The sequence below is a fragment of the Lacerta agilis genome, chromosome 4 (assembly GCF_009819535.1).
Source record: "Lacerta agilis isolate rLacAgi1 chromosome 4, rLacAgi1.pri, whole genome shotgun sequence".
Lineage (NCBI taxonomy): Eukaryota > Metazoa > Chordata > Lepidosauria > Squamata > Lacertidae > Lacerta > Lacerta agilis.
Window position 1 is genome coordinate 76138364 of NC_046315.1, and position 12813 is coordinate 76151176.

A 12813-nucleotide genomic window follows, 5' to 3' on the forward strand; every position below is an offset into this window, starting at 1 on the left:
GCCACATGATCCAGAAATCTTCTGTGGACAAACGCCGGCTCCCTTGGCCTGAAGCGAGATGAGCACCGCAACCCCATAGTCACCTTTGACTGGACTTAACCATCCAGGGGTCCTTTAGCTTTTTTTAAACCTTTCTATAACAGTTGGGTATAAAACAAAATCGAAAATTCTTTCTAGTAGCACCTTAGAGACCAACTCAGTTGGTCTCTAAGGTGCTACTAGAAAGAATTTTCGATTTTGTTTTGACTATGGCAGACCAACACGGCTACCCACCTGTAGTTGGGTATAAAACCATGTTTTGCTGCTTTGTAAGATACAGATAGAATGGATCAAGAGACCTACCCGTGTAGGTCTCTTCGGGGAGGTGACTATGCAGGCTGTCAAGATAAGTTCATGTGCTTCAAAATTCCACACTGTGCCATAGGTGACAGGAATAAGTCTAACCTCCCTCCCACCCACCCTAAAAAAGCCATCTCCTTCCCCCATTCTTCTGTGGTCCAAGTATGAGGAACTATTGGGTAACCTCTAAGTTCTGATTTTTCAGTTGACCACAGTTTAGCATTGGACCTGAGGAGGACAACAAGAGGAAGTTACATTGTGCAGCCAAGAGTGCTTGCACTATAGCAAAACTGTGTTGCTGAATGGAGTCCATAGTGATTCAAATATCTTCTTACCTTGCAATGGTGCCTAGTCTCCACCCAGTGTAACGCCATTGCAAGAAGGTCTTGGGGCTTGAGAAACAGGAAGGGACTCGCCAACCTTCTTGCAATGGCATTCCACTGGATGGAGATGAGGCACTGTTGCAAGGTAAGTTGAGGGAGAGGCTTCTGATTGTTGAAGTGCTGCTGGGCCCTCCAGCATCACAGTGGAGGGCATCCAAGCAAAATAAGCAAAGCAATATTTTATAAAAAGTTAAATTGCCAAATTTCTGTGGATATTGGGAGGCCAGAACCAGCCTGTAGGGCACAAGTTTTCTGCCCCTGGTATATAGAATTGTAGCCTAAGTGTTTTATTACAATCTCGTCAAATGGGCCATGTAATCCTGTCAAACGTAGGGAGTCTTTCACTATATGACATGCAGCCTATGCTTCACTTTATCTTTCAAGATCAGAACCCATTAACATTGTGAAAGATTCACCTAAAAGTTAACAGATGTGGCTGTAACTTAATTATGGGATTAATATGCAAAATCTCAGCAATTGCTGCCTACAAAACTATTTTTATTCAATGCAGAATAACCCTTCTTGCAATTATTTTAGAGCTGCTCTGCTATCAGTGCTCAGTCGTGTGGTTGTGCTACAGCTGCAGTTTTTTTTTGTGGTCACCATTTAGTATCTGCAGCAATGACAGCTCTTCCTCCATTCATTGCCACTGCCATCTACCACCATGGATTGGGCCCAGGGGGAGAGTGTAGATGAGTAATATGGCAGATGCAGAGCTGAGTTGACTTGGGCTGTTATGCCTACCTGAAACCAGACTATGTGTGGCCAGGTGGGCTTTTGGGCCTGAAAGGACAGTAAGAGGAGGTGATGAGAAGTGGTTAGCTTCTACATTAAAAAAAAAAATACCATCACAATCATAGCATACCCGCTTGTTAGTGTTAGAAATTCAGATATATAAGCTAGGTGCCAAATGGCTCCTTAAAAACCAGGGTTACAGTCGCCAAAACATAATGCCTAGTTGCCATTTTGGGGCCAGATGGCTTGAAAGTCGTATTTTTCAATATGTCTTTTTGGTTCCTGACACAGTTTTCTACTGTTGTCCATCTTTACAGCCTGCAAAATTTTTTTGCTAGAGTGATTTCCTTGTGACAGTGTAACGTGCTTAGAGGGACAGAGTTCCTTGCTCTAATTGAAGAGGTTGGCAAGCATTGTAAATGTATACATCTTAATACTTCAGATGGGAAGGAAAAATAGAACACACTAGGTTCTATTTTTCTATTGCGATCAAAGAAATCAACAAATTATTTGTGTGCTAGGCAGGTGGCATGGTGGAGGCTGCGCCATTTGCCTGTCACAATTGCTGCTTGTGAACTGCTGCGGAAGCTCCGCTAGTGCCGTCTTGGTAGTCAAGATAACCCGACAATTAACTGGTAGTAGTTGTAACCATGAGGTCATATATGCTTATATTCACTTGCTTTGATATGAGCTAATTGGCTTGCTTTGATGTTATCCTTATCTGTGGGCTTCGGGTGCTGGGCTCGGAGCCCAGAAAGGGGAGCTATCTGTAAGATGTGGCTCTTTGCCACCTATGCTCTCATCTGGCCAGGTGAAGTGATGGGAAGTCCTGGCCAAAGTGACACACGCTGCTTTGTGTATAAAGAATGTATGAACGTTTGCTTGGGCGCGGGCAAGCCATCTCCTTGCTGCAGTGTCCGTCCTGTGTTTGTAAAGGCTGGGAGACTTAGCAGGCTGATTTGCTGTAAGTCTACACCTTTCTCTTAATAAAGCGCTAGAACTTGATCACTCTGATGTTTTTGACATCCTTCTTTGGTATCCCTGCACCCAAATGCTCCCATGAGCCACCCTGCAGTTCAGGATATTGTTGCATATTCGGATGGGGAGCAGTGAGGCGGCGGTGAGGTCATTGCAGTGCAAATGTGCTGGCTAGAGTGCTGGCATGTTTGCACTGCACTGACCTCACTGTTGCCTTGCTCCTCCCCCCTTTCCATTGTGATATACAACAGTGGCACAGCCAGGCAGAGATCAGGAAAGCAACATGACCCCACCCCACTGTCCATTGCTGGTAATAGGGTCCAATATTCTTTCATAGTATTTAAAGGTGTGGTTAGCACTAGGCCTGGGTAATATATTGGTATATTGATGTACATTGATATATTGCCCAGGACTGGTATGTGGGGGCAGACTACACTGACAGCTTCACTCAGCAGTATATCACTGGTGAAACTGTCACCGCTCTTGAGTCCCTCTGCTTCCAGCCCGCTGAGGGAGAAACAAACTAGCTGGGAGCTGGAAGCAGAGGGACTCGAGCGGCGGCGGTTTCACCAGTGATATACCATTGGTGAACCGCTATCATATTCTGCCACAGCAGAGGGAGAATCACGCTGAATCAGCGAGGTGCTTGGCTACCGCCTCTTGGTCCATCTTCGGGGAGTGGGGGGCAAGCGGGCAATGTAGCTCGCCTTCCCCCCATGCCAGCAAAGGCAGAGGAAGCTTGGCCAAGGAGCCCCAAGGTCCTTGCTGCTCCACCATGAGTGGCAGGGGGCTCAGAGCTGGCTCCATTGGGGGCAGGAGCTCTTCCGCCCCCCCAGAGGAGGCTGGCCAAGGGGCCTCAGGGCTCGCTCAGCTGAGGCCAGGAGCCTTTCCACCCCCTGGCTGAGCAGCAGGCTGGGGCCAGCCATATTGGCCACAGCCCATGAGGTGCTGGGGTTAAACTGCCTCAGCTCCCACGATGAGAGCTGTGGTGGTTTCACCCAGCATCTCGCTGGCTGGGGCCAATGCAGCTTTTTTTCAACATTGTGTTATTTCGCCAAACCGCGATGTTTGGCTGGTGATACACTGTGATGTTGAAAACCCAACATCGCCCAGCCCTCGTTAGCACTACCAGTACAGTGGTACCTCGGGTTAAGTACGCTTCAGGTTAAGAACTCCGCTTAAGAACAGAAATCGTGCTCTGGCAGCACAGCAGCAGCAGGAGGTCCCATTAGCTAAAGTGGTGCTTCAGGTTAAGTACGCTTCAGGTTAAGAACGGACCTCCGGAACAAATTAAGTACTTAACCCGAGGTACCACTGTAGTTTATTGCATGTGTGTACTATGGACATTAAAAACATTGCTGGAGAGGCTGGGATAATGAGAGTGAGCTCTCTTGCTATGGTGGTCACCTTCACCATTGAAAGTAAGAGTGAAGCAGTGAAACCAAAGATACCCAAAGCATTGTGGGAAGAAATTCTTTGGAAGGTGAGGAAAAGGCAAGATGATTGGATATGGAAGGCCTGTAACATGCTCACTTTTTGACTAGCTATGTGCAGTGTTAGAAACTGAGATATGAAAGCTAGGAGCTAAATGGTACCTTAAACCTAGTTTTTGGGTGCAGCAACAGATTGTCTAGGCGTGGGGGGTTTTATAAGAAGAATACAAAACTGAAAATGAATGAACTGCAGCGAAAATATTATGTTCATTTACCACATGGTCTAGTCCTTTCCCTGCCCACCCCCCTAATATTCTTCAGAGGGTCTCTTCTACAGTCTTAAGAAAGTAGCTGGAAGTGGGGAGGCAGAAAAAGGTCCTCCTTTCCTTCCACTCTGGAGTTTTAATCTGAAATCTTAGGCGCAGTACTGCGCCCAGAACTCAGAAATCCCTGTCGCAAAATGCACCTAGAACAATGGGAGTTTCGAACAATAGCCCATGTGCAAAAAATGTCTCTGTTCAGAGGACAACAACAGAGGCATATATTGTTTGGAAATGAGGCTAAGAATGGGAGTGGTGACTGAGCAATGGAAAGCATGGTTTAAAGCAGGGGCCCCCAAACTAAGGCCCGGGGGCCGGATGCGGCCCAATCGCCTTCTAAATCCGGCCCGCGGACGGTCTGGGAATCAGCGTGTTTTTACATGAGTAGAATGTGTCCTTTTATTTAAAATGCATTTCTGGGTTATTTGTGAGGCCTGCCTGGTGTTTTTACATTAGTAGAATGTGTGCTTTTATTTAAAAATGCATATCTGGGGCATAGGAATTCGTTCATATTTTTTTTCAAAATATAGTCCGCCCCCCCCCTCACAAGGTCTGAGGGACAGTGGACCGGCCCCCTTCTGAAAAAGTTTGCTGACCCCTGGTTTAAAGAATGCCATCTGTTGAGCAAGAGGGAAGAAGAATAGAACAGATGCAGTGTTTTTCCTGTGGGTGAAAAATGCTTCACATAACAGTTATCTCGATAATCCTTAACAACAACCTGTAAAGTTGGGTATGTAAAGCTGTGAACTCGCTAGGTTGCCTAAGGCAATCTGTTGTCTCTCAGATCCTGGCAGGGAACCTCTTACTTAGAAATGCTGTGCTGTGCCTGAGAGATAGCAAGCCTGCCTAAGGCAACATAGTGAGTTCAGGGGGGGGGGGGTACAAACAAGAAACCTCACAGCATGCATTCTTGGCTAACAGATTTATACAAGGAAAAGAAACAGACTGAGGACTGGCGTGGACATCATAGTAAAAGGATGATTAGAATCCCTTGTCCTTAGCTACTATTGTTCTTAACATTGGCATAGCTGACACACAGATCTCACCCATGGTAAGATTTATGCCTGAAATTAATTATGGGAGGTGGCAGGCTATGCCTGTGCCATATAGATACATAGAAGTTAGAATAGTATAGAACTCCTGGCTTTCTGATTTATTTGGGATACCTACTTAGATTTGGCAAAGTGGAGGTGGCAGCTTAGCTTGGTTTAATTTTACTGCAGCCAAAGGATTTTTGTGTGCACCTGTGGGATCTGTTCTGCTGCATTGGCTGTTTTCAATATGACTTTGTGAATATCTCAAATGGTTTAGACAAGTAAGCACTATTAGCAACATTTCACATGAAATATTTGAATACCATGTTACGTCACTGCCCTACTGTCTTGTCTGCATCTTGATGATACAGGTATTTGCTGCATTACAGTGCAGACCTGTGGCTGCAGAGTTGTGTTCCACTGATTAGAGAGACTGTGATATTTCACGAAGGCTTCATTAGAGAAAGCTCAAATGTGCGGTTTGGGAGTGCTCCTGTATCCTGCCTCCAACTATGTATTTCTTCAAGGTCTTGCTTACAGTTACATACTTGGAAGACTTTGTGATGGGGATTGTCTTTGCCTTTCAGTAAGGCTTCTTTTGCTTTAGTGTTTAACAGTCAAACAGTACAGTTTATGGCTTTCAAGATTTTAGCGAATATTATAGGTATGCTTCCCTTTGGCAGAGGATAGTCACATGCCACTCCTTAAGAATTAAGCGTTCTTTCCTCCCTTTCTTACAACAGAACATTCTGCTACAATTCAAGATAAGTTCCTATCTCCAGAAGAAGAATTCCTGAAGCACAGTCTTGTTAGGCTTAGGACATAACACATATAATTATTATTAATAAATTGTATGCCATTTCTGCAATTAATGTTTTTTCTTCCAGAATGATGACTTCAAGTCAGAATGGGCAAAGTAAATGGTTCCCACATTTTTTTTCTTTAAAGAGTGAGCTCTCCAGGACAATAATTCATTTAGCTTTGCAAGTGTATTCACTTTTCTGTAATCGAGCAAATTGCCTAGAACAGTGGTTTTCAACTAGTGTGCCTTGAAGTATGGTTAGGGGTGCCATGGGCAACTCTCGCCTCTTTCCCTCTTTCCTTCCCTCCCTCCTCTGATGCCCTCTTGCGTCTCTGCCTCCTAAAGGCTTGCACAGTTGTTCGTTGCAGCTGCCCTGGCTGCAAGCTTCCCAAGTGAATGGTGCCTCTGGGACTGGCCAGGGGGTGCTGGTTGCTAGGAGCTGAGGTGGCCTTGGGAGTAAGCAAGCAAGTGGGTGAGGGAGCCCAGCCAGCTAGTCTGCCAGGCCTTGCTTTTGGGAATGGACAGACAAGTAGGAGGCCAGGCAGGCAGGCACTGTGCGGGCCTTTCTTGTGCTTGCTGTGTGCAATGCCTGCCAGGGAGCTGAGTGCCCAGTCCTGAAAGGGAGCCTTTCCACCATGCAGGCCCAGCAGTGCCCACTGCTGCCTAGCAAAGTAAGGTACTAGCCTCACATTCACCTTTGGCCAGTCTCTGCTGGGCCACTTAGGCTGGGGGCATCCTCTTCCCAGGTCCCTCGGAGGCAGTGTGAGGAGGCAGCTCTCTTTGGGGCAGGGAGGGCAGCTCAGAGACCGGCGGCAGCGGCCCGGAGGACTCTCAAGTAGAGGGGAGAGGAGGCAGAGGAAATCCTCCACAAGGGAGGGTGTTTGAAAAAGGGTGAGAGGTTGCCAGCTCTGCAGGCAAGGGATGACATAACTGGGCTCCTGAGCCCCACAGGGGTGCCGCAGAAAGAATGTAGTTGGTCAAATGAACCGCGGACTCCCAAAGGTTGAAAACCTCTGGCCTAAAAAACAGTGCCTTGTGGCAATGCAGTGCTGCCATCTTTCTTTACAAAACAATGCTAATAACTGCCTCCTTTCTCCATGCATTTGCCACATCCAGAATTTGTTTGAATGGTAATAGCAATATTGTCTTAAATAATTTGATTCCAGGGTAAAAGTTTTATGTGGTGTGTTTTCGACCCTTCCCTCCACCCCCAGATTTGCCAAATCAGTGTTTGCCTAGTCCGTGTCATAAAGATGGTACAAAAACATGTGAAGACTTGAAAGGCGGATTCCTTTGCCACTGCAAACCAGGCTGGCAAGGAGAAAAATGCAATGAAGGTAAGTCTTGTTCTGTGCTGCTTGTGGCTGTGTGTTCACGATGAGGATAATGAGATGGGGAATGGTTGCGGCTCAGTGCATACGCTTTGCATGCAAACATTCCCAGGGTCAATACTACTACTACTACTACTACTACTACTACTATTATTTATTTATTTATTTATTTATTTATTTATTTATTTATTTGCTACCCACCTGACAGGGTTTCCCCAGCCACTCTGGGTGGCTCCCAACAGAGTATTAAAAACACGATAAAACTTCAAATACTAAAAACTTCCCTAAACAGGGCTGCCTTCAGATGTCTTTTAAAAGTCAGGTACAGTTGTTAATTTCCTTGACATCTGGTGGGAGGGTGTTCCACAGAGCGGGCGCCACTACCGAGAAGGCCCTCTGGCTGGTTCCTTGTAACCTCACTTCTCACAATGAGGGAACTGCCAGAAGGCCCTCGGAGCTGAATCTCAGTTTCCAGACTGCACAATGAGGGTTGAAATGCTCCTTCAGGTATACTGGGCCAAAGCTGTTTAGGGCTTTAAAGGTCAGCACCTACACTTTGAATCATGCTTGGAAATGTACTAGCATCTGTAGGTAGTGGTGGAAAAGACTCCACTCTGAAATCCTTGAGAGTTGCTGCCAGTCGGTGTAAATCAGGGGTAGTGAATCCATCTCCCATGTGACAGATGCAGTCCCTGTGGCTTCTCCTTACCCTGCATAGAAATTGGGCTTGAAAACAACCTTTCATGGACACCAAAAGGAGGCTTTTTCTGTGGTGCAGGGTGAGTTTCGGAGATGAGTGTCTACAGCTGGGGTGGGATAAGTTTACTCCCCCCTCTCATGCACTCCCAACTTTTCTGCTGAAAACCCCCCTTTCCCACATGACAGTGAAGTTTGAAAAAAGCCATCTACTGTGTTTGCAGCACCGAAGTGAATACACACAATATTTATTCTTTCTTTCCAGATATTAACGAATGTGCCGAGCAGAATGGTGGCTGTAGACATATCTGTTACAACACGCGTGGCAGCTATCGCTGTTCTTGTAATAATGGGTTTGAACTCGTGGATGACAATAAAAGTTGCAAAGGTAAGATGTGAGTACAGAGTAAAGCTTAAACCACATACATGAACCATAGGCTTCCTCATGCATGATGGTTCATTCACTCCTCTGCTGATTTAAAGCAAACCGATAGTTCGCTGATTCAGAAGAAATGCCAAACTAGGATTTGCATCAAACCAGGAAAGGAGGAATGCCAGGAGCAAGGAAGCAAGCAGAAGAGGAGAAAGCACGTGTTACGTCTGAACTGCCCCAATGATTTAAACTCCCTTTTGTGGGAATTGAACATTTAGCAGGGTTTTGCAGAAGACAGCCCTGGGTTATTTGACCCTTTAATTTGTCCCCTCCTGTAAAAACTACATAAGACTCTTAAAGTTTAAAGAACTTTACTTAGTGTAGTTGCAGATACAGATTAAATATACTGTGCAGGTGGATATTTCTTAAATTGCTAATACAGGGCGCATAAACAGTTACAAACTATTCTACTCCAAGGCAGACAGCAGCACAACATAGCCTAGCTGCTGTAACAGTTAAAGACTGTTCAAGTAACTGCCATAACTGAACCAACTGCCATAACTGAACCAACTGCCATAACTGAACCAACTGCCATAACTGAACCAACTGCCATAACTGCCACAGAGCATATGACATCACAGAGTTCTACAGCTCTTACAATTAACCCTTTACATGTGATGTGCATTTTGGATGCTAACATCCCACACCCCTTATGTACTATGGGGCTATGATTGTTTCATTTTGTTGTTAGTCATGACTCCAGTGCTTTTCCAGAAGCCTACTGCACAAATGCCACTGGAATGAGTGAAAGCTCGATAACATCAACGTTATATGACGATTGCTTCCGAGAGGCCTATTGTAGCAAAAATAGGGGGAGTGGGGGAAGGTGATGAGATAAGACAGTGGTGGGGATATATTGATTGAAAATGTATTGTATTGTAACTGTATTGTAACTTTTGAATAATTTTTTTAAGACAGTTTTATTCTGCACAAGCTGTTCAAGTGAACTCTTTTGCATCTGATAAAATGGGTTCTAATCCATGAAAGACAAATCAACAATACATTTACCAGTCTTGGTGCCACAGGACACTCCGTTCTCTTTATTAGCATGTTGCCACTGATGGCTAAATTGAACTGTTACGAATACTTCTTAGTTTCTTACAACTGTGGCTTAAGATTCCAGTATGAAAAGCCAAGTGTACATGTCTAGGCATGTCTGTAGTTATACCACAGAACTGTCCAGCACCATAGCAAAGTGGTGATTCACAAAAGATTTGTATGTTGGATTGTGCCAGCGTGCCCCAGCTAACCAGCCTACTTTGACTCTGAAAAATAGTGCCTTTTGAAGTGTAGATTTTCTTAGTTTTTCTATATATTGCATTGCATTAGCTCATGAAATAGAGTTGAGTTTGGAAATGTATGAATGTTTCAACAATATTTGGCGGGAATCTTTGGATTATTCAATAAAAAGTCCAGTAACAGTGGACAAGTAGCTGTAAGTCTGGGGGTTTCTTTCCTGTCTGTGTTTTTAGTAAACTATGTAAGACTTCTAGTTACAGGTGGGTAGCCGTGTTGGTCTGCCATAGTCAAAACAAAATAAAATAAAAAATTCTTTCCAGTAGCACCTTAGAGACCAACTAAGACTTCTGTCTTTTCAACAGAGTAATGCTGTTGTAGTCTGCATACGGAAAAAACCCTACCCTGTACCCATTCTCTTTTGGCTGCCTTTCTAACCTGGTGCCTATCAGATAGATAAGCACACACGTGCACACATATATCTACAATTCCCATCATCCCTGACTCTTGGACATGGTGACTCAAGCTACTGGGATTTGTAGCCCAAAATATCTGGAGGTACTAGGTTGGGGAAGGTTGTCCTATAGTGTAAGTTTCACTTGGTGCCTTCTAGATGTTGTCAAACTACAACTCCCACCATTCCTGGCCATTGACCATGCTAGCTGGGGCTGATGGGAGTTGCAGTTCATGTCTGCAGTTCCAGGAACACTTCTATTAAACACACATTTTTAAATCCAGACCAAGAGAGTGGAATGGGGTGCAGGTGACATCATTTTTCACACCCTGCAGTGCAAACAAAGGTCATGTTCTCGTTCACATTAGTATGCAATAGCGAATTTGGATATGAATCTGCTCAAGATCTGTGCACATGATTCCAGCAATAGAATCACATGCAGAAGCATCCTCCCGTGTGTGTGTGTTACTGGATTGAAAAGGTTTTGAAAATATGTTTTCATTTTTTCCTCAGCAAAACAAACAATTTGTCATTTCCTAATTCTGTGATCCTTTTTGTCCCACAAATTCTGACCTTACTTTATATTGCTGTCACATTTTTCCTGTGATTTTTTTCGATGTTTCCTCTCTCAATAATGTGGTAGCATTTTACCCAAGATGCTATACAACTTACAAAACAGCAGCTTCTGGGAAGACTGAAGTCATTTCCTACTTCCATTATTTAGTTGTAACAATGGAATGAGAATTGACTCTGGACCAAGATGGAACTTGGGAATGATAGGCATTGAAAGAATGTTGACATTCTGATTATTGCTGTTGATTTTTCTTCCTTTTCAGATATAGATGAATGCACAGTATCACCAGGCATCTGTGGAGAAGCTCAGTGTAAAAACGTGATAAGCTCTTATTCGTGTGTCTGTGATGATGGCTATGTTTATGATGATGTCAGAAAGGTTTGTGAAGGTTAGTAGATGGAATTAATTCCACAAAGATAATTCTGAGGCTTGATAGATTGCTGTCGTAAAGTTCCCCTCCCCCCTTTGATAGTTATTTTAAAGTTTTTAGGGCAGTGATTCCCAAATTCCTCCTTCACCCCCGACCACTTGGAAATTTCTTATGGTCTTGTTGAACCTCTTAAAGATTTTTTGCCCTTTGTAGCAATCATAATGTAGGGTGCAAGATGTGGTATGATTTTTAATTCTCTTTGTATTGCTTCTTTTATTTCATATGTTGCATTTTTTATATTACAGTTTGCAGTCCAAAGAATTCAAACTAATATAAGAAAATGCGATATAATAAATAAAAGACAATTGAGATACAGTTTAAAATCCATGTGAATATGTAATGTGGACAGTGCTGTGTACCACCTGTATGAATCAGTGGTCCTTGAACTAGAGTTTGGGAACCCTTGTTCTAGAGAGCTGCTATCTTTTGAATATTTTTTAGCATCATGAATTTTTTTTGGCCTCATTTGTTTACTTGAATTAAGCCTTCATGAGACATTGTGGACATGGTGTTTTCTTTGGATAGCGACCATTCAGTGCTGATAATGCTGCAAACAGGTTGCTTCATAATACCCCTAAAGATGCAGTAATCTGAGTCTTCCCCTTGCAGAATGCCAATATATTACCAACAATGAGTCTTGGAAGGTTCCCCCGGTGGACAAAATTAACAACCAATTTTTTTCCCAACAATCTCAGTGGAAGGTGACTAGGGAGAGCTTGGTATTATGAAGCAATCCCTTTTGCATAATGTCATAAACGTACTACGCAATTTCAGAAATCAATGGATAGACATGGAATAGGACAAACTGAATCATATTAGCATCATGGCCATGCTTTCTATGCTATCACTAACACATTTTCTAGCACTGACCTTGGGAGTGTGGCATTCATTCCTGGATCTCAAAATTAGTATCCCCAGTCTGGCCTCTGATCCCTTTATGTTTCATCCACAATTTTACAATACAGGCAGGACCCAACCAAATGATTCATTGGAGAAGTGTGAGATTATATAGAATTAGGGACTTTTATGACAATGGCATACCCCTAACAGGTGAACAACTGTCAACAAAATTGGGGGAGAAGAGGGAGTGTTAGCTTTATAGGCACCAGATCACCCACTTTGTCACCGCCCCAAGCTGTCCTTTCCCAATCCACCAGACCCTTGACTCCATTCAGAAATGTAATACTCATTGCAACTCCAGAGTCCCCCAAAAATGTTTTCTGTCATGTATGAAATTATTGATAATACTATGTTCCCCTCCACCTGCTCCAGAGGGAATAAGACATGCTAGATATTACTTTTGGACAACAGTTTTTTTTTTTTTTGTTTTTTTTTAAGCCCAGCACATTAAAAAGGAATGTAAGAATCTGTGTCTCTGCTTTCTCCATTGTTGCTGGAGTATAGATGTGGACGAGTGCGAACAGAAATATTGTGAGCAAGCATGTGTCAATTTGCCAGGAAGCTACAGCTGCCACTGCAATGGAAGAGGTGGAGTAAAACTTTCCAAGAACATGAACACCTGTGAGGTACTGTGCTTACTTCTGTTCACCGAGATAGGAACGATAGAATGCAGTCCCAAAGCTTTGAAACAACTCTATACAAAGGGGAATAGTCCAACTGGCTCAGACTCCCTAA

General features: G+C 43.9%; 1 protein-coding gene across 1 annotated transcript in view; it reads left to right on the forward strand.

The window, feature by feature from the left end:
- The window catches only part of GAS6 (growth arrest specific 6), a 44428-nt gene that overhangs the window by 17306 nt on the left and 14309 nt on the right, over window positions 1-12813 (forward strand). The window contains 4 exon segments of the mRNA XM_033147707.1: window positions 7239-7361; window positions 8317-8439; window positions 11011-11136; window positions 12583-12704. Coding sequence (XP_033003598.1) covers window positions 7239-7361; window positions 8317-8439; window positions 11011-11136; window positions 12583-12704 — 494 coding nt within the window.